The 27,638-nt window shown below is 36.7% G+C and overlaps 1 protein-coding gene across 1 annotated transcript in view; it reads right to left on the bottom strand.

Annotated features, from left to right (window-relative positions):
* The window catches only part of OLA1 (Obg like ATPase 1), a 92,491-nt gene that overhangs the window by 28,903 nt on the left and 35,950 nt on the right, over positions 1 to 27,638 (bottom strand). Inside the window, exons 5-7 of the mRNA XM_054277965.1 lie at positions 19,699 to 19,874; positions 7,598 to 7,678; positions 7,227 to 7,324 (exon numbers count right to left, since the gene is read on the bottom strand). Coding sequence (XP_054133940.1) covers positions 7,227 to 7,324; positions 7,598 to 7,678; positions 19,699 to 19,874 — 355 coding nt within the window. The remainder of the gene's footprint in view (positions 1 to 7,226; positions 7,325 to 7,597; positions 7,679 to 19,698; positions 19,875 to 27,638) is intronic.

The raw sequence follows: 27,638 nt of genomic DNA, 5'->3' as shown, positions 1-27,638 counted from the left end.
GTTTTTAAATGCCGTATCAGACACAGGAACAGTGACCCAAGAGATTGGGACACAACCTCCTAATCTAACCTGCTCTCCTAGTATCTATTTTCCCCTTGATTTGAAAGAGAAATTTATTTGCTTTAAGGGCTATGCACAACTTCTATGTTGTCTAGTTGACAAAGACAGGCTAACAATGTTCATTCATTCTGAAAGGCACAGGGCTTAATAAATTAATATGAAGAAGAAATAAGTAACAATATTCAGTAACTTAAGGACAAACAACTGTTAACAAGAATAACAATCTCTTGCAAAAATCTCTATTAATTTATTTGTAAAGCAAAACAGGACAAAAGCCCCCTCTATTAAAAACCCCAAATCCTACTTTCTAGGGTAAGACCTGTGCACAGTGCAGTGAAGGGGACTGTGCTTCTAACACTTAACCCAAAAGAAACACAATCTCTGTGCCTGTTCTACTTTTCCATTACTAATGGTGTTTCTCATGAGTATCTTCAAACGTGAAAGAGATTTTGACATGAGTATCTACAGGCTTACATGCACAGTCAAACTACTTTATTCTAAAATAAGTAAGAGTGAAATTCACTCAACTGCCATGGCAGATTAGAAGCATTGTTAGCAGACAGCAGTTCATAAGACTATACAAGCCAACTATAAAAGTGGTAGGGCATCAAACACCCATAGCTGCAGTCACTCAACATTACAACTGAACCCACAGAACTGGATATAAACAGATCAGAAACTAGCGATGATGGCCAAACCAAAAAATTAAAAACACTTAAAGGAAGGGCATCTGCACGGGGAGGAAGAAAAGGAAGAGAAGATGGGAAGCAAAGCTGAACTGAACTGTTCAAAGAAGGTTTGGATGACTTGCAGCTGACGGGACAGGGATCATACACACAGCAATGAAGTTCAGAATTTGCTTGTAGCTGACATTGATGCTCTCCAAGTACATGAAGCCTGGTGGGTCATTGTCACAGCAAATGTCACACATCAGCTGCAGCTGAGGTGGCCATGATGCACAGATATCACCACAATTTCAGAAGGCTTTAAGCATTCACCCATAGAGTAACACCATACCACAACAAGGCACCAGGTGTATGCCCAGACAGACCTACATCGTATCACTTCAGAAGGCTTCAAGCGCCTGCCCTTCTCCTTCAGCACAACCTTTTATATCCTTGTCTGCATGCATCACACCTGTGTGCCCCTTTGGTGGTTGGTCAGTGCCCCTGGGCACTCCATGCCCCATTACCTCCAATGCTGCTCAGCTGCCCTGCACAGCTGAACCCCCTGGGGATCACGCCCCCACAGCCCCACTCCCATCACCACAAACTGTGTGCCTACAGGCCATGGCTGCTGTGCTGGGCTGGTTCTGGTGCTCTGGGATGCTGGGCTGTCACATGTCACTCTGAACACTGGAGAGACTGTTCTTCATTTCCCTGCTCACCCCTCTCTCTACAGTCTGCAGCCTTTGATGGGCTTTAAGCACAGTATGATGGTACCTTAATCTGCCCAGGACAGACCTTCCCAAAATCCAGGTTTCCCTCTACTATGACCAGTCCTCTCTTTGCTAGTTCAAGAGTCAGCATATTCTAAGTAAACCACTGAGGTTTCATTTCCTGACTTGGCAACCTACACTTTAGCTATTTAGTAGTGCCATGTAATCAGGTGGAACAGAATTTTTGAAAAAAGCATCACCATAAAACACTGCCCATTTTTAAAACATACAGAAACAACCCATTTGAAAAAATTTACTGTCCTAATACATAGGAATCAATACATTTGGCACAGACCAAACTTGCTATCAGAGATAGACCATCACATCTGGGCAGAAGGTGAATACTGGAGTGAAGTCAGACTCCAGGAAGGTGCTTTTGTGTCTGGAGCAAGGTCACACATGAAGCTGAGAATGGGATCTATCTTTCCACGCTTAAAGACATGTCCCCAACACCTGCTATTACCCAAACATTGCATTCACATTCAAACAGACAGGGGACTCCAGAGGGACAGGCAAAAGAAAGCACACCAAAGCAGGAAGTCTGGCGAAAGAAATCATCCAGGCCAAAAGACTGGACTGGAATTAAGCCAGCAAGGATGGGATGAAATCAAAGCAGAGAGAATCTGGCAAAGACCCATGGAGAACATATCAGCTAGGAAAACAGTGGGGCAAAAAGTATGGGATAAACAGAACAATTGAATGAAGTCACTGGAATTGTAAAACAGAAGACTCCAAGAAGTCAATTGGCAATGTCAGGACATGGTGCTAGAAAGAAAACAGACTGCCATTTGGCTGATGGATGACTAATTAATTTGTATTCATTAATTCATTCGTACAAGAAACAATAAATAATAACTGTTTATTAAGCAAATAACATGCACTATCCCTTACTATACTAGGTAGGTGCTCCATGAAAAACATGTGCAATTCCCTGGTTTTGAAAGCCTGAGCTGTAAGACACTCTCAGTCAGGCAGTAAAGATGTAGCACAGGATGCCTAACTTCTGGATCTCATTAGCTTTGAATATCTGACTTCTCAACTTGTGTGTGCAAAACTTTACTTATACCCAGATAACATAAATCTCCTAAAAGAATCTCCTTTATTCTTTTAAAACATTTCAGTTGTAAGGCAGGAACAAGAACTGTAATATATTTTTTAAATATTATTTTCCAAATTTGTAAACATAGAAGACAACCTTAAAATCATTAAGCAGCTATGTCAAGAAAACATGTCAACACCACCTTGGCATTACAAGTTATGATTTGAAAATTCCTTCAACTAATTTCTCAAATATATTTATCAGAATAAAATGTCACTGCCTAAACATCCATACCTGCAGAAACACAACCAAGGATTCCAAGGCTCCATTTATTACCATAAATGGTAATAAATAATTCCATTTATAACTTTGTTTCCTAACTAGTTTAAAAGTGAAAGACCTACTGAAAGAGATTAGTTCATACTCAAACCTATGGAGTGTTCCTTTTACTTGACCCTTGATATTTGTTTCTTCATGTCAGATTTCCCTACCTCCTCCATTTTTTTTTTAATATTTGGAACATCTGAAGCAATATGAAAAAGATGAATAGAAAAGGATTATTCACTCTCATAATACAAGATCTAAGGAGCATCAAATGAAATTATGATGTGGCAGATCCAAAACAAGCATAAGGAAGTACTTCTACATATAGCACATAGTTAAGCCGTGGAAGTCCCTGCTTCAGGATATTGGGATACCAAAAAGTATACTTGAGTTCAAAAGGTGAATGGGTAAATTTATAGAATAAATATCAGTCAAAAAGTATTAACCACAAGTATATCATATCTGGCTCAGTCAGTTCTACAATAACAGATTGCAAGAAGCTGGATGCACATAGTCTGTTTGCTCAATCTGTTCCTATAATCTTCCCTGGACATCTGTTAGTGGCCTGTCGGAAACATGACACCAGAAAAGATGGACCTTTCATCTGACGTAATTATACCTCTTCTAGCTTAAGAACACTGAAAATGCTATGAAAATTAATGGGCAAAATTTTATTTATTATGACATATATGTCACTTTTCTAAATACACAGGAGCAAAATACTAAGTCCTCTATCCTATCAACACCGACCAACATTTTTAACAGAATGCCTACCATAACATTTTGAGAAACCCCTTAAAATTATGTTAATGTACATTTGGATATTCAACAAGTCTGAATTATATTAGAGAAAACAATGTTTAGAAATCCATAATTAAGTCTCAGACAATTTAGTTACAATGCTAGAGATAGTAGAAAATCTTTAGCAGCATAAGTGGCTTTTTGAATTACAGTCTAGATAGGCATAGGATGAAATTCACTTTATTGGGCCAGAGAAATTGCGTCTATACATCAGATATGAAACTTTAACATATACCAGTATCTCTGGTGCTTGCTGCAACTAAGCCCAAAATACCAAACCAAACATGATGCTAAGCATGATCCACTGCACCCACTCATTATTTAGCTCAAAATATTTCATAATCGGAATCCATTCTATGAGCCACTAGATGCATGCTCTATAGCAAGACTAAAATATAAAGCTTAAATATAAAGCTTACAAGGGCTGAAAGATCAGATATTCTGGATTTATGTAACATCCTGGGGCTAGAATGCAGTTTAAACTGATTATTATTATTACTATTTTCACTATTTTCATGGTTAAACTAGAATACAGTATACCATGGTTAAGGTACTAGATCCAGATTTAAAAAAAAAATTAGGAATTATTAAAAGAAGAGTTTAAATATTCATTTAGAGTACAGCAGTACATATTAGGAATGGTTTCAGTGGATTCCCCCATAAACATCAAGATTACTGTCATCTGATCATAACACAAGTGCGACTAACACAGCTGCCATGTCAGCTTCTCTTCAGGGGCTAGGTCTTAATCATAAATCAACTGAATGACTAATTCAACATTGTTAAAACCAGCAAGTAACTGCTTGGAGCCATTCCAGTTTTTACATCTTTCAAAAGGTCAATACACCTACTCAAACACACAATAGTCCTATCTTTCACAGTGTTTTATTCTTTCCTTGGATTGAAAAATGACACACTGGCACCTAAATATAAGTGTGCTTTAACTAACAATTAAAATGTTCATTAATTCTGAAAGAGTGACCGAGTAAAACAAAGAAAATTTCAGTTCTCCACTCCATACAAAATCAAAAAGCCTCTTGTCTCCTTCGCTGTTTTAAACACTTTTATAGTTGCAAGTGTCTGATGAAAAGAGTCTCTTGTTATATTATGAATTAAGCTCAGAAATAAACTTTTTTTAGAAGAATGACTACAACTAAATGTGGCTTGTATTTCACAATACTGAATATGAATACCTACCCCTCAAAATAATAACAAAAATCAGAAAGTGGTATCTAACAGTAAAATATATTCTAATCATTTACATCTGCTTGCACCACATAAATGACAGAAGCCTACCGTTAGCATCCTTCATAGAAAACATTTATTCTGCTCTTAAATATAAAAGCTATGTTGCATAAACAGAGGATTTAAGGCTGTGGCAGAGTAGCTGAAGGAAAGGAAATGGCAATCTTTCTGGTTCTAGTAGATGCCTTTCCCTATCACACAATGTTTCCCACTCATAAATACATGACAAATACTTCCTCAATCATTTTTTACGAGCAGGGATGCACAGGGGGTAGTCAATGGCTAGCTTGAGGGAAAATAGGAACAGCAGGAGGCAGAAACTGTACTGAAAATGGCTATGTGGTAAATTCTCTTCTGGAACATCACTCAGATACCCAGGCTTTGATCTTTCAGCTACAATTACACTCACATCCATGAGATCTGGGTATACTTTTTAAAAACTACACGACTAATCGTAATAGAAACAGTTAAACCGTTTCATAATATGACTCCTCAACTCAAACATCTGATTTTTTACAAATTAAAAATTGCAATTTATCCAAAGATTTGCTTTCAATTGGGTTTAACTATGTCATCATCACAACCAGTCTCACAAAAAACATGGGGTGACTGGCGACAGCTAAATCACAGACTGGCGTCGCCTAAGCAGTCTGGCTGCCATTAGGGTCTGGGCAATGGTATTTACTGTACAATTAGAGCCACTGAGCTCTACCTGTAGTCAGCCAAATACAGGTGTGACGATCCTTTTTAGGACATGGAAACTGACTCATCCATTTGCACATAAGCTTCCACATCCGTACTCTTACAGCAAGCCTGAAGACCATAGCATTTTTACTTTGAAAAACTATCACCTTACAGTAACAGAGCAAATACAACTACCCTGATCTTAAATACTTCTTTGGGCAGAACTATTTCTTATGTTTAAATTGTTGTACTCAAAAAATATTTAGAGGAAAAAATTAATTTAAAATGATAAAATTCGGACAAATATGAAGAGCTTACATTATTACATTGCTTGTGAAGTCTATTCTGAAGTCTGTGTTTGGGACTGAGAGGGTTTGCTACTAAAATACGTTAAATTTTGTTCTTTAGTACCAACACAAGATGTCTTGGAGTATCAAAAGGACAGTTTTAGTTGCAGTAATTTCACAGAATTTATTCTAATGATTTATTGGAGTTAACCATCTGACATTAATTATTGTTTTGGCTTCCAGTCTATGAATGTTTATTTTTCAGTTTAAAGCCTTCTCACTCTTTGATATCATATGGAAATGAGAATTTTTAATGGAAAATTGAAACCATGTGCATCTAAGTACTTAATGAAGTACAGGGAGAAACAGAGGGTGTACTTTAGGAGAATTCAGATATTCCGCTTTAGATACTTTTGATTTGTCTGGATGAGTTACATGCATATATCTGTTCACAAACATACATTTATACATCTTCAAAGTGTCTCACAAGTACAAGGTTTAAAATTCTGAATTGTAAGAAAATATTTGCTGTTTGGTTGGGTTTTTTTAAACTAAACACACTGCTATAGATTTCCTTCATCATATACTAACTACCCAATCTGTTCCCTCCTCCACAGAGCAGTATTTATGCCATCTAGAGCTTCCAATGACATGCTAAATGCTGTACTTCCCAACAGTGGATTCCCACCTTATGTCTACCATGTTAGGATTGGATCTTCATCCACTTCACTGAACCTCTGATGGACTGATTTTGTAAACATTATGTACCTGAGTCACAACACTGATGCCAGAAATACCTGACTAAAATCTGAGCTATTCATGGCACTAAAGCCCACCAAAAGAGGCCTGTAAACCACAAGCAAGGCACAAGAAGTGGCAAGAAAGCCAGGCACCTAACTACAAACAGAAGAGTAACACTAAAATGTGCAATTTTGCTTGGAAGACTTCTGTGCAACTCACATAGCTTTAGTCTTCTGGCACTCAATTCATTCCTTTGGAATGAAAAAGATGCTGTTCAGACAGCCAGCATTATAGAACATGATAAAGCCACATGCTTATTTAAATTAGTACTTCTAAATCAAATCTATTTTCTTCAACGTTAATGGCTTCATGTTAAATTGTAAGGATGGAAAGCATATTCTTTTCTGCAGTTCCAGTCAAGGTTTCACCATATGCATTGTACTCCAGCAGCATGTCAGTGGGAGCATAACAAGTAACAGCAGTGCAAGATTACTTCACATAGCTATTTTAACTAATATCCTTGGTGATCTAAATGTGCAAGGAATTACTGACCATTGAAAAATGTGAAACAGAAATATAAGTTTAGACATTTAACCTGTATACTCACCACTTGTTTTTCTTTCTAATGTAGTCTTTTTCAGACAGATTAACCAAGTAGATCATCGGTTTTGAAGTAAAAAACAAATGTTTGTTCAAAACATCAATCTGGAAGTGAGAATGGAGGGAGAGAATTTTAAAAACAGTTTAAATCAACTTGAATGAATTTTATGATCATTTTCCACATGGCACGTCTGAGAAGGCTACAGAATTCAAGTGTAATACATTAATCATAGATAAGTATAGATTCAGCTAACAAATTCAACATTCAATAAACTATGAATATGAAATTTAAAAACCAAAAAACCAACAACTTTAAAAAGAATCAGTAACAGGTAGCAAAATTAGAAGTCAATTCATGGAGTAATATTTATAGCCTACCTCTTTGTCATTCCAATCATGATAGAAGCGGACAGCTTTCTTTTCATCTATTACCCATGTCTTGATTTTGCACATTACGTCCTACGCAAGATCAAAAAAAAACCCAAAGTCAAAAACTCAGCTGGATATCAAGACTATTCTCTTCCATAAACAAGGCGTGTATCCATTAAGATTCAAAACATACACACAAATGAAAAATTAGATAATACCTTTTATAAACAAATTTTTACTCTCCCAGACAAGCAGAAATTGCTGCTTTCAAAGTCGCTAAAGAGCAATATGGATTATTGAAGTCATCCAAATCCCACAATTACAAAGTTAAATACACAAGGCTCAAGTATCATCTCTTGTCACCAAGAACATCAGCAGAGCTCATAAAATATATGTAAAAATCAGTACATTTTAGATTGCTTTTCGAACTCAGTAAGACGCAGCATTTCAGCATCCAGCAGGAGAGACCACGTACAATATAAACACGCCATTAAGAAAAGGGAATGGGTGGGACAAAACACAGCAAAAAAAAAATTTTTTTTTTCTAAATTGTGAGCAAAAGAAATGGAGCCTATTATTGATGATCCACCCTCAAGAAATTAATTCAAACGGCCAAAGCCCTTTTTATTCCGCATTAATTTTTCGCCAACACCTTCTCCCTCCCCCCCCAAAATGAAACCTGCCAAAGCCTCCATTACACAATGGCAAGAGCCTTGCACTGGTGACCTCCAACCAGCTGCATTCACTTTCAGAACATCTCTCTCGGCAGGAAATCTAAAGGCCTTTTAGTTAGCAAGCTAGTGTGCATTCAGAAGGAGTAACTGCAGGAAGAGCCCAATGTGCTTTGTTTCTCTGGCCTTTCTTCACAGAAAGATTAATCATCTGTGAAATGGAAACGGCAAACAGCAAGTGACACAAACTGAACCCTTCAAGCCTTTCCTCATCAGTTTTGTGGTCGTGAATCCGAAAGCTGCGTGTGGCACGGTTTTCCTTACAGGCAGGTGTTAATAAAAGGCTCTTGGGTCTGAAAGGTCAAACTCTGCTCTTCTAGGAGTAGTACATTTTAGAGTCGCCTATTTTTTGTTGTAGATAATTTATGATCATGCTTTAAATAATGCATTTTTTTAAGTTGAAATTGATGCAACTGAGCATTAAGATCTTTATAATACAAGGAAACATTCCCTGAACAGTGGAGCACACAACATTTTCTGCACTTAATGCTATGCAGTTGAAGTACATTTATAAACAACCACAAATAACATCAGTATTTACTACCGTCTTTTCTAGTCTTGCAGTAGCTTTAGTGGAGGGGAAAAAAAAAAAAAAAAGCTCTTCTAAATCTTCAGATCCTGATTTGAAACCCTCCAGGAACAGGACTCCCCACAGATTTTAACAAGGAAGGGGCAAGCTAAAACTTTTAATGAAATCTAACATGTTCTGCCTAAGAATAATCACTTTTACTCTCCTATAACTGAATTTCACTCATAAATGTTTAAAAGTGGCTAATATAACACCATTTCCTACAAGGAGAAGATCAAAGTGCTATATTACAAATGCATTATGATTAAAAAAGCACTGTGCAGCTTTGCTATTAACTGTTCTTTAAACCCTAAAAGGCTTCCCATAGATCTCACTTGGCACTGCATATACAACCTTTGACAAGTAATGTAGACCATTTTTATTCATTGCCTAAAATTGTAGGCAATTATGTGCGTCACACTGGCCACCTGCAAATTCTGAATGCCTGCTCCAGTTGTCAGAGCAAAAAACTAATGTCGGAGGGGATTAATCTAGGGGGAGAGAGTCCTCTTTAATGGCTCCAGCAGGTGAAATGGCCCAGCTGGTTACTATGATGAGTGGCCAGAACAGCTTATGTAGAGACATGCAACAAGATTACACATAAAGAAGAAAACACTGGCACCATCTTATCTTTAACCCTATGTGCTTTTTATTTTTTTTAATTAATCTGTATAAACAAGATAAGGGAAGCAATTCTATCAGTAAGTACTTTTCACTTAAGATATTTATCCTCAGCTTCTCTTCAAACAGATATATATAAAAATCAACACAACCACCAAGATTCCTGTTCAGCAGTGAAGGAATTCTGGTTACACACTATTTTGGTTTTTTATCTAGTTCTGTAGGCACCTTCACATGACTTTCAGCATTACAGTTGCTCCCACAATAGCAATGCATTGCTACGTATAAATTGGAGTCAATAAAAAACTGACAGAAAAAAACCCACCATAGCAGAAGTCACCAGAGCCAAACTTTTAAGTTTCTGCTTAAGCAGAAATGAAATGTTTTGTAATCACACTGTAAGAGGAGCTACACAACACAGAACCTCCACAAAATTTCAAGCATTAACACAGCAAATAAAGTTTGGCCTTTCTAAAGCCTGTCTAAGCACAGAGCTGCCAATCAAAACCTCTTCCACACTCATTTGCTACTTACACAGTAAGTACACAGCCTAAATCCATTTTGGCACTGACCTAATTTTATTAATTACCTGTTTATACACCTGACTTAAAGCTGTTTGCAACTGCTGTTCTAAAGGAGTGATTACATGGACAATTTCCACAGGTAAGGCAGATCTACAGCTGAGTATGCTAGGGATAACTAACAACCATCTACTTGCAATTTTATTTTGGTTTTATACCAAGGCTGGCAAAGTATTGGAAAACTTTCTGTAGGTAAAAGGATAGAAACTCGTAAGCAAATGCAGCATTTTTGTATGAAGCTGATGAAGCAGTGAGACACAAAGTTCTCTCATGCACTATACAGGCAGCAGTCACACCATGCAAAATGTAAGTAGGCAGTCCAGAAACTTAAAAATGCATGAGCTGAACTTATAATTCCCCTGCATCAGTGGTGGCATTCCACTGAAATGGGACTTAACTCTTTAACAAGAAATTGTTAAATACAAATGACAACATGAAGTAAGGCACATATTTCCATGTATTTCTTTTTAACTCAGTTGCCCCAATATTCTCAACAAACATACAAATAGCACATTTTGGGGTTATTTCTCATGTAGCACCCTCTTTAATTATCTGCTTCTATTTAGGACTGGTAAACGAGTACAACCTGATCTTTTTATCTTCTCTATCACTGTACTAGTCATTTAAACACATTTCATCACTACTCAAGTTAACTTTGAGATGCTTAATAAAAGAATACAAAGAAACGATCCACTTTGTTTTATTAGATCTGGCATCCCCAGTTGTACACTTAGAGGTCAATCTGTCACAAGCAGAATGATCCACTTTGCCTTCTTTGATGAGAGGTACTCTTGTTTTCCAACTAGCAACATTATAACAAGAGCCATTCAGAAAGCCACCAAAAATCCCCCCAAATTCCAATTTCCTTACAGTTGTCAAAGCATATGAAATGCAGCAAACTTAATGAATATCAAATATCAAATATCTATGTTTGTAAAATCAGTTCATTTCTGACTATATGCATGGCAATATATTTAGCACTTACAAACACTCAGTATATTTAGCCATACAAAATACAGTGATTTTAATTATGTCCTGCACTCATTTTCCAAAGACCACAAGTACTCAACCCACAAATGCTAAGCAGGACATTAACAGTAAGTCCAGCAGTATAAAATAATGAAATACATGTAAATTGCATATAGCACATTTACCAAGACCTACTCATGAAACACTACTGTGCAGAAAAATGTGCATACATTAATAGACTTTCTGGATGAATGATAGTAATAATGTGTGCCAATGCCAAATTCTTCTTACAGCATGAGGGACTAAACTGAAGCTTGGAAACCCACTTGCCTACTTGGCATCAGAGAATTGTGATTTTTTTGTTGTAAATTACCAGGGCATGTAATTAACTTCCGTAAATTTAATAAAGAAATAAGCAGTTGTGAGGATTATCACTTCACACTTCAAAGTGCAAGCGAATTCCCTGTGATCCTGCAGGCAGTGCAAAAGTCTCCACTAGTACAGAGTAACTGTCAGTACAGTAAGGTTTTTCCCCCACCAAGGGATATATGCAGTGTTTTTCAGTATCTTATTCATTCCTTTCGAAACTTCCAAGATGTAAAACCTTACCATCTCCCTGTAAAAGCTTCAAAAGCACTTTTTATTAAAATGTTTCCATTGTCTAAAATTCTATTATTTACACTTCTCTGCTGCCAGGAAAAGCTACAAGGAGTACCTAAAACATTATCTGTAGCTCTTAGTTAGCTCCTCTCACTTCATTGCGAAGTCCAACACCTTTGCATATCAGTAATGAAGATGGCGGTGCATAAATAACCTATTCTGACTTCCCTAAAGAATCTGGCTCAGTGGCAGAAGGTGTTTCTTTAATAAATCACTGCATATACTAAATGGATTCAACACCACCTACCCAGTAGGTCTCAGAATACAACTGTAAATAAAAACCCCAATGTGTGTGTTTCTGATGGCACTCCAAACAAACTCTCTGCCTTTCCCTGGTTACCATCTTTCAACAGCCAAAAAAGGCCATGTTAATGATACACACATTCTGGGAACAGTAACTTACAAACACTGGGAACTATGTAGGAAACAGAACTGCCCCACAGCTCTAAAAAAGCAAACCATACTTTTGAATACAAAACCCTGAAGTTCATACACTGTTGGGCAGGGGCAAAGGGAGGGTGGATACAGTATTTACCAACACAGCACTTCCCTCTTGCAAGAGTGGCTGAGAAGCCTGGAGGGTCACAAGCAAATGAACTGTACTGTAACTAGAAGAATAATGCAATCCTGAAGTATATAAATAGCCTACTGTCCAACAGGAATAATTTTATACTTATCTCTGCTGAAATGATGAAAAACTGGAGAAAAAAACAGAGGTTTTGAGAATGCGCTTATGCATGAAGACTTGGTGTTCTTAAATTCTATGCTTTTATTCTTATTGCATATATATATATATATTTATAAAACAAAAATATCACATATGCAGGGTTTTTCACACTACCATAGAGAAATCAAATGACTGCTAAAGCTTGACGAACACTGACTAAAATTGTCTCATTTCTATACAGTGAAGATAATTAATTATTGGCATAGCTAATACAAGTTAAAGTAATTTAACTCTAGCCTGAAAATACTTTAATAAAGGTTAATTTTTTCCTGTAAGACATACATTCCATTTTAACTACAGTTGTAAGAATTAAGTTGGAATATGCAAGGGATCAAACCAGATAATTATTATTCCATCTGACCTTCAAAATTTCAAAATGGTTTTTCAGATACAGATAGAGAACAATGCTATTTGAGGTTCTCATGGCTACTTCAACTGTGCTGCACCAAGAGCAGTTTACTGAGTACACATGAGGTGGATGAAGTGCACTGAGCCCACAGTCCTTCTATTCACGGCTTTCCTTGGAAATCTTTTCACTTCTCTTGAGCAGAGCCCCAGCTGTCTGCTCTTCCTGGAGGTTTTGTGGCAATTTAGAAGATTGAGGATGAAGCGACACGGTAAGAATTTATTCTAAAAACACAGTTTAAAAACAATGGTATTTTAAAGGACAACTAAGACACATTTGGCAGTTTAAAGAAAAGGCTAGATCATGTTTTTACATTGTGCTAAGTGTTTAAATAAGCTGTAGCAGCTGGATGCAGGAAAGAGAACAAGCCAGGTACTGCACCAATTGGAGTGACAATGAGCTCCTCTGTGGTACAAAACAATGTCTACTCTCTTACAATTCCCTTACTCACTGACTTTAATAAAAATACAATGGGCCAAGTAATGGATTTAGGACAAGCCCTTCTATTTAATGTCTTCTCACAGAGCCAGTACAAGCTGTACACGATAAAAGATTTACTTAGAACTAAATGCCAATAACGTTTATGAACCACAACAAGCACTTTCACCCAAAACATTCTACAGGCATTCCAAGCAATGTAATTCCTGTTAATAATCCTCAAATTCTCCTGTGTGGGTCATCCTTGCAGCCTCTACAGCATTATACACGAAACAACTCAGTCACCTGTTGTTTCTCAAAAAGCAAGCAAGAATAAAGAAAGCAGTCCATCTACAACTGATTATTTCCAGCAGTTCAGAAATTCAGAACAGGGAAATTGCACTGAAAAGTAAAATGAAATATCTTTTGCAGAGTTTCATTAAACTTTCCTTATTCCATTAGCCAATCACAAAAATTTTCAACTAAATCCATGTGTGAATGCATTTGTTGTGGATTTGTGTGAATTAAGCCGAATGAAAAAGGTGTCTTTTTCAGAATACAGTTATTTTTATACAGTGCTATTTTGGCATATGCACATAGAGTTTAAAATTACTTAGATCTAGACCTACTAAGGGAGGCATGATTTACAAAATTAATTACTTTAAGCTACTTGTCAAATCTACATAGGAAAAATCAGCCTTGACAGAAAGCATTTAAGCACTGACTTTTCTCTGTCTACTGATAATACCAAAAAAATCCAAATGTGTGTTTACACATTACGTATTTTTAAGTCAGGTTTTACTACTAATCAATTCACAAACATCTGCCATGCTACATTCAAAATGTTATCCAGAATGAACTTTAATTTCCTCTAAATACCACATTAAGAACAGTAAATGGTCCACTCAAGATTTTAGGCATAATTATATGCATTAAGAATATAAATATTTTCTCGATTCCCTATGATTTAAGTTAGCAATTGTAAAAGCCATCAGCAGAGAGTATGTCAACAGTGCATGTGTACACTGCTCCTTTCTTTCCCTCTCCTGTGGAACAAACTGGCCTCTCAAACTCTCCTCACACAAGGAGACGAAACAAACTGGAAAAAAAAAAAACTTATACAATTCATGACTGTATTTATCTTCAACTTGGAATGAAAGAAAGGTGAACATTCCCAACTGACATCATCAGTTAGAGGAAATAAGAGTTCATCCATCCGTGAGAACTCTGGCAAGTGCTTGCAGCAAGAGGTCAGCAAATTCTGCTTGGCACATCCCATTCATCAGAATATTGCAGGAAGGAAAGGTTTTCAGCCAGTATATATTGGTAGTAAGAACAAACTGAATCTACCAGCTCTTTGCTGTATGTGAAGTATCCCCCACACCATACTGGTGATTCTAACAACAAATGAACAAAAGAACATCTTTCAAACAGTTTCTACATTCTCAGGACAGGACCAAGACATTAAATGTAAGGGAGGAGAATGGAAGAGATTAAAGCTACTTAAACCACCATTAGGAATATTTTGCTTTACTCTTCATAGTACATATATGCTGACAAATACAATGGCCATAGGCTGAGTGTAAGTGTTCATTATTAGATCACTGTCCATCACAGTAACAAAATAAAGCTTGATGCCTTTCTTTTAAGCTGAATAGGCACTATGGTGGTTCTCATACCATTACACAAAAAAGGAGTCTTTAACTGCTCTTTCCATAACTGCAATTGCTCTTCCTGTTAAAAAATGTGCTTGATTTGATAAACTAATCTTATTTTTAAAATGACAGACTTTACAATGGAGACTGGTGAAAGCATCCCATTAAACCCAACACTGGAAGATCAAATCCAGTGAATGCTGATCCTGATCTACTGTAGAAGCTGCCTTTCAACAGAGAATTGGAAGGTCAAACACTGTGCACACTGATTCTGACCTAAAGATTGTGTCTTCATGTCACTAACATCAAAAATCTGCATCAGCTCAACTATAAACAACAGCCTTGCAGTCAGATATGTAGATCTCAATACTGTTAACATAAGAACTCTTTTGTGCTGGAATTCAAGATTTTGGGCACTGACAAAGGGCTCTATCTGTTGCAGAGCTGTCAATTCTAAGGACTAGAACTGAATCAGGCTAGAAGGACATTGGAAGAGAATCCTGAAATAATGTTCACTTCACTGTATTAGATAGTATTAACTTAGAGACTTGTCTCCAGGACTGAAAAATTCTACCAATTAAAAAATATTTTTTAAGATTAATTTTATCATTTGTACATTCTGATTTATAAAGTCATTCATATTTGAATTTTACTTTCAAATCCCCTGCTATCCAAAATGACAGATCAATAATAAGCTAGTAATGAAGTTTAACTCAATATCTATCTAATGTCTCTGCATATACCATCATCAGACAGATTTAAAATATAAAATCAAAAGTACTCTGACTGCTTTCTGAAATTATATCAGCACTGTTTTAATACATGCAAATAACAGGAGTATTTTTATTCTATAATATCTCTTTAGAAGGTTATAGCCAAAATAATATTTAAAGGTATATAAAGTCTGCCATTTCTGAGAAGGCAGTGGGAATACTTGCAAAACAAACAATAGATGTGTAAAGGAAGCTATTCCAAGCTTATGTCAACATTACATGTTGGTGATCTTGGATCATATTGTGCCACTGATTTTTAAGTAGAACTGGAAAATTATTTCACTGATAGCTCCTTAACAACAGTAAGCTATTTTATTTCTGCTGACAGGGGATCAATTCTCTGAGAGGCAGCAGAGTTAACATGATTCAACTGCCAAGCCAGGTCACTGCACAAAGGTAAATTTACCACCTGTAGGCAATGTAGGCTTTCACAGAGGAAAAATGATAATTAACAAGTTATGACACCATGCAAAAGGCAGGCAATCAAGTACAAATCTCAGATTTAAGTCTTGCTGACTGATATATAGTATCAATTTTTTATTTTTCTCCTCCTAAACCTTTTGGAGATTTCAGACTACCAAGTTACAATGGTGGTGGCTTATTGATAAAGCAAATATTCTAAAGCCGACAATTCATATTTATAAAATGAGACAAATGACTTCTATAACTCTCAACCAGTTGAAATTCTTGAGACATTCTCAAGCATCTTCACCTTGAATTGTTCCAAAAGGAATAGGGGAAAGAAAACAATAAAAAAGAGAGATACTAAAATTTTAACATAGTGCTTAAAAACAAAACCAAAACAATCCACGAATATCAAGTCTTTTCCTTCATAACCTCCTGGTTTTCCTAAAAGGAAAAATGACTGGGAACACTTGGTGCACAGACAAGAGCTGTTTGTTCCTCATCTCTGCTGCAGAAGAAAAATACTCCTAAGAATAGAATATTAGCAATGGCTGTGCATTATATTGGCAAATAATTTTAAAAGGCAAATCTTCAGAAGTTGTCTCCCAGTCCTGTCCCATCCTCTATTTTTTTGAAGACAATCTGTTTGGAAAAAAGGATTCATTTCAAGCCATACTGTCTCTTCATAGTTTTTTTTTTTTTTTTAACTAGAAAAAGCAAGCCTTGAACAGTAGCTGCAAGTGCATGGAAACATTACAAATTGTGCTGGACAGGGAACTCTCCCTGTGACAGACAAGCTAAATGCAGAGTGCAATGGACTGGGGAAGTGCAGACTGACCAAACTGCCAAAATATACTCCTAACGTCTGGCTACCCTTTTAGGAAGGTGGAATAATCTTTAACTGCTTTTTTCACTAACTCCACAATGCTTCCCTCCTAGACCTGTAAATCATTTACTGCATAGTCAATCCTGCTATAGTGTACTATAGTATATTATATATAATGCAACCACAGGCTTTGTGTGCAAGCCAAAACATGAAAGGAAAAGAGGCAAAGCAAACTGCACAGGAGTGCCTCCCAACCCAGTGGATGAACATCTGAAGCCCAGTAGTGGCCAAAAACGCCCAAGAGCAGCTGTTACAGTCTTACAGCTACACAAACCTGCTTCTAGAAGCTGTATAGGTGGACCTAAGGATTGATTTACCAGGAGAAGAAAGGAGGATTCACAGGCCTTCACCAAAAAAGTCCATTTTATGAAGTCTAGTGAATATACATTACAATTCAAGCATGCAAGTCACAGGGAAGAGAGGCAAGAAGGTCCAAGATCATCAGCAAGATTCAGAGGCATTATGCCCCCCATTTCCTTGAAGAGATTCCCTAGTGACTATGGTTCCTCCGTGCAGCCTTTGTCTCAAGGGAAGCATTAATTTGTGCTTCCCCACTGTTTAGCCACCCCCTCCCATGAAACAAAGGAGTTTCACGCCTTTGAAACCTCCATTGTTGTTGACAAACTCAGCTGAGACTGGTCATGTGTAACAGCTATTATTGGGAACAGAACGGGCAGAGCAACATGACGGCAAGAACCTGATCTTTTCTGTGCATGTGCTCATAAAAACAGGATTAAGGAAACATAACAAATGACAGGAAGTGTCTTACAAATACAAGGTGACAAAGTCATTTTGACAGGTGAACAACAGATGAAGTAATAGTAAGGAGACTGAAGGAAGAGGCAATGAAATGGAGGAAAAACTGAAGCTGGGTAAAAAAAGATTATTATTAAAGATTTGAAATTTTTCTTTAATTAATCTAAATTGCATTTCTAGATTTGAAGTTTTTTATTTACTGTCTCTCTTAATTTGAGGATAATCTGATATTTTCTGTTTTCAAAGACATACCAACTTCCTGTAGTTAAAAAATGACTAAGAACAACTCCTACCATACAACCACAACTGTACCTACCACCCATCAAGTTATCCGATCACTTTTACAAATTCTATTTAAAACACACTTCAGTTATGATTCTTTGTAATCACAAAAGTGCCAACTTCTTCCTTCACACACGAAGAACATACATTGTGATATAAAATCCTCAAAGCATCCACAGAGGTACACTCAAAAACTAGATAGGAATGTTCCATCACAAGGAGCTGAGCAAAGCTGTTTCCAAAGACAGCCACACAACAAAGTGAGTGAGAAGAGCTCAAGGCTGGGCAGAACAGCATCACAGCACTCCTCATTTTCATCCTGTCATACCAATGTGAAATTTAGCTTTAGGATGAACTTTGAATTCACTACGGACAGGATTTTTGCTTGCCCCTTTCTTTAACATGAATTAAAAGGTGAAATACTGTGTGGATGCTATTTGAAACTGCAGGCAAAAACTGCACTGTTCGTCTAAGCATGTGAAACCTTTTGTGAAAGATAAAAATCGCTGCCCACATGTACTCAGGGCTGGGTTCACATGACAGATAAGACCTGAAATGAAGGTTCTTAAATGAAGGTTCTCTCTCTCTAGGCTTACATAAAGCCTTTATATCTTCCAACAATAGCTATTTTTTCTGGCCTAGACGAATCAAGAAATAAAACAGTTTTCATGCCAGATGAAGACTAGTTCTTCACCAACAGAAGCTACCATGGAAGTGCTTTTTAACACTGCATCATGGAGCAGAATATTTTGGAGGGGGATGTTCACTTTCAGCTCCTGTTTCCAGACACCAGGCAGGGTCAACAAATTTCACTGCACTTCCACATTGATAAATTAACCTGGCAGCACCAATATAACAATATTTTTCTTACTACTTGCTATCAAAAAATCCATCTGAGAAAACAGTATCTTCTTAATATTACTTGCTAGACATAAATAATCTATTTCCACATTGATAAACTGTTGTAATAATTAGAAAATGAATTTTATATACCACCTGAAATATTTATAGAATACTAATGACAAAGAAAAATGAATGACTATTGGCAAAGTATAGGGGAGTCAAAAGACAAGAAGGAGTAAAACAACAATTTGCAAAAAATATACTGGGAAGTTGATAATTATTATACATTACTAATTTACAAAGAAACATCACTACTACCCTGTGATAATTGAGCTCATTTAAGCAGATTTCTACAACAACATTCTAAAATTAATTTCAACTAGCAGTCTTCATTTAACATGCACTAAAAGACACAAAGTGCAATCACAAAAAAAAATACATTCACTTGCTAGCTACAGGAGTACTAATATCAACATAATACTAGAACTTAACAGCAAGAATAAGTCAGAAGTAACTCTGAATTACAACTTAGACATTGATGTAAATTTGACAACGGATTGGCAATTCGCATACAAAGCTGTATCAGCAAGAAAATAACAGCTGAATTTCAAAAATTACAATTAGCTACATCTATGAAATCTTATACTGACAGCACAGCCAGTCATTCTAGTATTTTTTCAACTCATAATAATTACTTTAAAATACATATAAAAATAGTAGTAGAGTTTTGTATTACACATGTGGGATCAATAAGAAAACCCAACAATACAAATATTTCAATTCAATGCTGACAAGACTTAATGATTTACTTTTATAGGTCATGTACTTACATATTCAGGTTTTAATTTCTTGTCTCCTCCTCTTACAGCTACTTTTTCAAGCTTATCTATGCTCTGCAGGATCAGCTCCTCATCCTTCAGTCTAAGTTCTTCATGTATAATTTCGATGTCACGAACAGGATCCACACTGCCTTCAACATGAGTAATATCATCATCTTCAAATGCTCCTAAAACAAAACAACATTTAAATTTCCTACTAAGTTAAAAAGACATGAAATATATATTTAGAACATACTATAATGAGTCAAGAAAGTTTGAAATTGAAAAGCCACGTGGTTGTCCCACCCATGTCCAAGTGTCCTGTGCAATGTTCTATATCATACTGGTTTAGTATGTTAATTTACACATCCACTCCAGGATCCAAAGCTCCCTCTCTGTATATCCAAAGCATAGCACTTTGCCATTTCAGGACTGGACTTAAAGCATTTAAGAGATTCTCCTAGAAAGGAACAGGCTAGAGCAGTTTCCTGAAAATAGCTGGTGTGTTTTACAATATCTAACCCAGAAGTAGCAAACACAATAGCTAAACTGAACATTGTGGAACATTTTAACACACACAGTAATGATTACAAGAATGATGGAGAGAAAACCTTTCAAATTACCTTGGCAGACCTCACTGGCTGCACAATTTTATGCATTAAGAAATGAAGAAGTTCTAGACAAAGAATTCTGAAGTTCTGAATGACTCTTAGTGTTTCCAAGGGAAACAGGGCTTAGAAAAAAAGGCCTGAAATCATCTGGCAGACCTCGTCCCTGTTTCAATCTACTTTATCACTGTGGTTCTGACGGTGATTAGATAATGAACCACTCAGACACACAATTTACACAGCAGCTAATTTCATCGGCCTGATTTGAGGGTATGGTTTTTAGGGGGCCATCAAAGAAGCAGATGAAGGTGCATTTGTCATATATGAGTGACAACCATTCACAGTATCTGAACAAAATGGTGCTGGCCCTTATTAGAAACACATGCTATTATCACATATTTAAAGTGCAGTTGAAGCCATAATTTCAAATTGCCAACTGGAAACATAAGGTTAAAACAACCAGATATTACTGACGCATGTGTGCTGACTTCATGCCCTTCTGATGACAATCTGGCAACATAATTCAACTAGGATTGAAATTATCAGATAAGCAGCATCACTTAAAAAAATCCTACTCCCCCCAAAAATCCAATACATGCTTTAAAAATAAAAATATTAACAGATAAAAAGAGTTTATTAATTCTTCCTGGATCAATTTTCAGAGTACTTGCATGCCTAACCTGTAACATTAAAGATATGCATGAGAAATCAACCATGAAAAGAATGTTACTTGAACATTACCGAAGTTAACACTTACTTCTTACATAGGAAAAAAATTCAAGACATTTCTTGTACTGAAAAATGTAAGAAACAGGGTAAACAACAAACAATTCCTTAACTGATATACAGAAAGTTGTGGGGGTTCTTTGTCATCATGAACACCTTGAACTTCATCTTTTGTTTTAACTTACTGAAAAGCAAGATTATAGCAACAAAGCCTTACACCAATGCACATGGAACACAGGTTTAAAAGGTTGTTCATAGTCAAATATCAAAACCATTTTTACATAAACCTATGAATAGCCTTTCAAATAGCGGTTACCAGAAGTTCCCTCCTCTCTCATTAACTGTTACTCTCCAAAGCTGATCAGTGAAGTCCCTGGGTACAAGCAGAATTACCTCAGCAACAGATCCTGATGCTGGCCATGATGGGAGAACCGGCTGCTCTGTTAAATGGAAACACTCCACACTAATCTATACCAGTGCCAGGCAATCAAGGAAGAGATACCACAGCCCTTGTCTTCCATAAATCCTTACTTGCACACCTGACAGAATGAGATGTAGGCTGTTCAGATGAACAAATACTAGAGAACAGCTTAACTGCTCTGTTCTAATTTACAAGGGAAATATTGAATAAAAAGGGTAGAAGTAGGAAGATGTCGCCACACAGACCAACAAAAAGTCTACTTGCCTCAGCCTTCTCAACAGATATGTTGCATTCATTCACTAAAAGGTTAACTTTCTTCCTTATATCAAGAAAAAAAGCCTCCATGACCATGTGAATAATATCTTCTGACATCCCTCTGCATCTAGTGCCCATGGGTTTAAAAAGCAACAAAAATCCCCACACTGTTAAAGTCAGGGAAAAGCTGCATGACCATGAAGATCTTCCATTTAGAACTCAAAAATAAAAACTAAAATAAACTGTTTGTTTTGGTCTTAAGGAAGGAGCCTTTTTGAAAAAGCAAGGGTAAGGTGAATTAGCAACAATAAAAAACAGCTTATATATTAGTTATATTTTTCTGTTTTCTTCACATCTTCCCATTCCTTTTCACAAAAAAAATTGTTCTTTATTCATTCAAGCCCAATTAATTCAGCGTATTTCCACCCCTATAAAATTGACACTATAACTTCACCTTCACTCTCTTCTCAGCCCACTAAAGCCTTTAACGCATGGACCCTTCAATGTTCTGCCAGAGTTTTCTTCAAGTCTCCTTCTTCCATCATGCCTGTGTCAGCAGCCATCCTGCAGTTCACTCAGGCAACAGGAGGACAAGAGACCTGCGTTTGGAACAGGCGTTGCTTGCTTGGGTAAAAAGCCCCTCACACTGAGCTGGTGATTTCCCACTAGAGGCAACAATTTACCCTTCTTTCCTCCTCACTGGGTCGCTTGACTCTCCTCATGGAATGAATGAACACTAGTTGTATAGTCCATTAAAGGCATGGATTTTAAGTAAAATTCCCAATTTCACATTTAGACGAATTCCCATTTAGACAGACACAGTCCATACAAAAGTGATAGCTTTAAGATTTTTTACACACAGAAGACCAAACTGGCAGTAATATCCACATCTTAGTACAAATGAGAGATTCTTCAAGGCAACAAGACACTGAGTTCTTTTTGTGAATCTCTTGATTAGAATTTCAATGTCAGCTTCAGCCATCAACCTAAAGCAGATCACACTCTGCCCAACAGCCTAGCTAGAGAATGACAGGGATACTCCCTCAGGGATGAGGGAGACTCAAGAAGAATGGAAGGAAAAGGCAGAGTGACACCACTAGGATGGAAGAGCCTTAGTTTTTAACTTTGTCTCAATATCCATGTGGGATGTATCCTGAACAATCTATTATACCAGCCTCCAGCCTGCTCTGCAGTGATGGCCTGCTACAAATCACACTGAGCACTGTAGGGAATTCAATTCCAGTCTGCAGAGCTGCATGCAGACATAGCAAGCCAGAACTGGTGGTAACCTTAGGAATTAGGCTTTAAGCAAGAGATAAGATCTCTTGGCAAAAGTACAGATGTGAGAAACTAGCAGTTAAACTACTAGAAAAATGTTTTACTCAGTACCTGATTTTAAAACCTGCCTATATTAAAATGCAGAGCAGTAGGAAAAAATGGAGTTGCAAAACTGAGTTTATAAATAAGATAAACAAGAAAATGTGCATATTATTTACAAGTTTCAATGATGAAAATAAGAACCATAATCTCAATCTACAAACCTTACCTGTAATAGACTGTTAACAGCATATAGCTATTTATTACTTTGTCTTTCTGCCTTTGTGTGCAATACCTCTGTCAAGCAAGGCCTTTACCTCTCTTTTGTTGGGGAAGATGTTATGATAGCCCCACCTTCCCTGCAGCACGCACAGCAGCAAAACAGAAAACCCAAAGGCTTTATTTTAAAGTACAACCAATGGAGTACTAAGAATCCCATCACTGTCCAGTTAAAGATAATGCAATAGCTGTACCATGAACATGATGCACAAGGTGGACACAGGCTAGGAATGCTGAGTAGCACCAGACTAGTAGCTGGTATGGTGCACTGTGTAGAAAAACAGCCTGATGAAACTAAAAACTGCCAAATTGGAAGAAGCAGGGAAAATGGGAGGTGGGTCTAGAGATACAAGATGACAGCAAACAAATGAGAATTTTGTTTTTTTGAAGGAATGGGTAAGACTGCCTTGGGTATCAGGCAAAAAAACCCAAAATCAGTTTGTTTATAGACACTGAAGAAGAAAAATGAAAAACAAACATTGACAAAGAAATCCTCAGATTAGCTTATCTGATACTGCTCTCTCATTACACCAGAATCAATGAAAAAATAATGGGGACAAGGCAAAACAGACATTTGGTAGTCTTATTTTGATCTCAAGCTGAATATAGCTTGGGAGAGCTTGGCAGAAAAATGAGGGAGCAAAGGTTCCCCAAAATTATACTAACAGGGCATCCAGATGAGGAAGCAAAGGACTAGAATGGGATGGCTGTAAAACAGCACAGACTGCAAACATGGCCATGTGTCAGAGGTAAAGCCCACACTGACGATGAGGTGTGTTTAAATTTGGTGAACCTCAAACAAACCATGTCTGTCTTCTTACTGACATAATGAGGCCTCAATTTCTGTAAATAGGAGGGAGGCTTACAAGGTTAGCAGCTTGTTCACACAATATCCTCTGTAGTACATGCACACCTGCAGGATACAGGCAGCTGAGCTCTGTGGTCTAGCATCTCAAGTTTTCATTAAGAAATTAATTTTTGCAAAGTTGTGCTAAAAATTCATCTCTAAAAAGCTGTTATGATATTTTGGAAGTTCAACAAACAACAAATTGATCTAACGACTGTATTTATTTTAAAATAATACTAATTAAAAAGCATATTTACAATTAACATCTCCAAAACTAGTTACACCACTGTGTTCTCAAGACAGTATGACCTATGGACATAATGACCTTCTCCAATGAATAAAATGAAAACCCATTGTACTTCCCACATCTTCACCAATGCATTTGCTTTTAAAACATAAAGGGCCTCAGCATTTCTCAAACATTACCCCAAACCACACCAACTTCCTTTTGACTTCTTCCTTGAGTTATACTGCCTGTGCTCCAAAACTGCCCTGTTTCTACTGCAGGAAACAATGGCATACTACTGCAAGAGGAAAAAGGAATCAATCTGCCACATGGGCAAAGAAATGCATACATAAAATAGACTTACTCAAGAATCTCCCCCAGGAACCATGTGTTTGTCAACAGCCAAGCTAATCACACAGCAGTAACAGGAAGGTCAACTGGGAAACTCTAATTGGTAATTTAATTACTTTAAAAAATCATTACTAGCTCTCAGGCATTTCTCTCACATATCCTAGCAGAGGTAAACTATAATTTTACCAGAAGTTTGTCAAAGGAAGTTGAACAGAAACCATGTTTCTTATTTTAAGTATTATATCTTATTTTAAGTATTATATATATATATATAAGCTTTCTCTCAAATAATCTCCCATAACATCCTGATGGATTTGCACTCTACCTTTAAAAATCTTTGTCACTTCCTTTAGTGTACAAGAGCAAAGATTACAGAGTTAAAAACATCAGGCTCACTGCAAGTACACATCTGCTGTGGTAAATTCCCTTCATGTTTTAGCAGTATCCAGATACTGCTATTAAAACAAGACAAGTATTTAGACAGGAAAATGGTAAAGCATAATACTGGAGCAGGATTCATTTTTGCCAGCTAACAGCCTCAAAATAATTATATAAGCTGAAATTACTAGAAGTAAGGAGCTTGGAAATTATCACTGCCACACCCAGCTCCCTCTACCGTTGCCCTTAGGCTCAAACTTGAAATATTCTTCAGTTTTGGGGAAGGGTTTATCTTTAGCTGAGCACTTTATCTGGGCTGTCTGGGTCCAAGTGTGGTGGGCCAAAAATATGTTTTTAAGTGGCATGAAAGATAGAATGCAGCAATAGCTGGTTCTGCACATTTCTTTCAAATTATTGGCTTAAAATGCAGAAAACAAAATGAATGGAGAAGATGTGCAACTTGACTCTGTTTTTTTCCTGTGGAAGTGCAGGAACTGTCAATTTGTAAGGTCTTGATGGCAGCCAGGACACACAGTCTAGATTTGCTCTTGACAAGCAAAACTAAGAGCACATAAATATGTATACAGGACAGCCATAACGAATGTCACTTTTAAATGGTATCATCTAATGGCATGCACATTTCTTCCCATTTCTTTCAAAAATCAGCTTCAAAATTCCTTTGACAAAATTTACCTCTCAGCCTCCAGAAATTTTTGCATTGCTTATGTTATACCTGTCAAGATCTGATGACTGTATGTTATGTATTCATCTGAACAGAACCACTACACTTAGTTACAGGCTATCATCAACCAATTCATTCTCTTGCTAAAATCAAGTCATCCAATTACTCCTTGACTAATCAAGGCTGTTTTGGCTTTTTCTTTTTTCAAAAGGTACTCAACAGCATAAACAGTTCACTTACAAGAAATGGAAAGGGGCTAATCAGCAGAATTATTGTTTTGCTGCCACAATTTGCAGTATTTAAATGTAGTTGCTGATTGGACTGAAAGTTTTATGATATAGCATATAAAACTAGTTCGACATAAAAACGAAGAAGCTGCCTATAGCCTAAACCTTATTGTTTCTAGCTGCTCCAAGCTGCCACTGAGATGCTAAAATCTAAATCAAAATACTACTTCTAAACTTATCTTATTCTGCTCCTAATTGCAATTATGGAAATTAATTATTATCTTCAAGATTAATTTCTCTTTTATATACCAGTCGCTTCATTTCTCTAATTATCCTTACCCTTAAAGTAAAATGTAACCAAACATTTGGCTAACACTAAAGCTTCCCATAATGGCATTCTGGCATCTTGCATTCATTTACTAAAGGTAAGCAGCGTATTGGTACATGTTATGCTGCAATTAAGGGGGATATTTACAATTTGATCAGAATCTGAACTGCATCACAAGCTGAAACTCCCATTGGTATTTAGGGTAATGACCAGCATTTTTTGTCAATAAACTATAAGGGAATGTTTAATAACACCACCACAAACCAGAGCTAGAGAGTAATTGGTGCTTGCATTTCCTCTGCACATACATTCAGTGAGTGCTATCAAAGGGAGCTGCTCGGCACAGCCGGGCTGTCACATCACGGCACACACACACAGCCCCGGGACAAGCCCTGACACAAACGAGCAATAATGTTATCTGGCCACTTACTGTTGGAATGGGGGACACAACAAAACAAACTAAAATACTGTAACTTGAGTGGGAAGCTAGAAGGAGGGTACTTCTTTGAGCTACAAAAAAACAAGACTAGAAGTGTAAAAAAAAAAAAATTATAATTAATATCAATACTCAGACTGGCTTGACACACTATCATCAGTATTCCAAAGACTTAAACTGTAAAAGATACTGCTATTTCTGACTGAGGTGCAGGTATATTTAACAATACAGAATGTACTAAACTTTGATGATAGTACATTTTACTATGCCTATTTATTATTAGGAGAAAATAATACCATCAGAATCAACATTTTTACAGCTTCTTAAACAAAGCACATGTTAACAAAGAACCAAAAATAAAGTAGGTTTAGCATGTTTTCCCTTACAAGCTAATTTCAAGTGAAATTAATCACCTGTAACACAAACCTAATATTCTTTAAGCAGAGTAATTTTCAGTTGAAGAAGATGCACCTGCCTACATCTTCAACATAAGCAAAATCAAGTACAAAAAACATTAAATAAAACGTTGTAGTAAACCTTGACTTCTGAAGAAAGAATTTTTTAGACATCTTTTGTGGCTTTGTTTTGTGCTACAGCCCCTTAAGTTTTGTCTTCATAAAGCCCTAACTAGTTGTAATCACTTGCAGTCTAATTGTGGACATTTATCTGCTTTTCTTATGCACAGAACATAGCTATTAAAGCTGAATGGTGATGGTGTGAAGTATAGGTTAAATTGGGTGAAATTAAAGCAAATTACTCTGGGATGTGGAACTCTGAAAATAGAAACCGCCAATGATTTGCAACCCTCTTGATGATCAGCTTCACAGAACCCTAAATGACAAGAAAACTTACATATTTTAAAGTTAACTAG

This window comes from Melozone crissalis, unplaced genomic scaffold (assembly GCF_028551555.1).
Source record: "Melozone crissalis strain CALT ecotype California unplaced genomic scaffold, PUWL_Pcris_2 ptg000023l_1, whole genome shotgun sequence".
Lineage (NCBI taxonomy): Eukaryota > Metazoa > Chordata > Aves > Passeriformes > Passerellidae > Melozone > Melozone crissalis.
The sequence above is the reverse complement of the archived record's forward strand: the minus strand, read 5'-3'. Positions and strand labels throughout refer to the sequence as shown.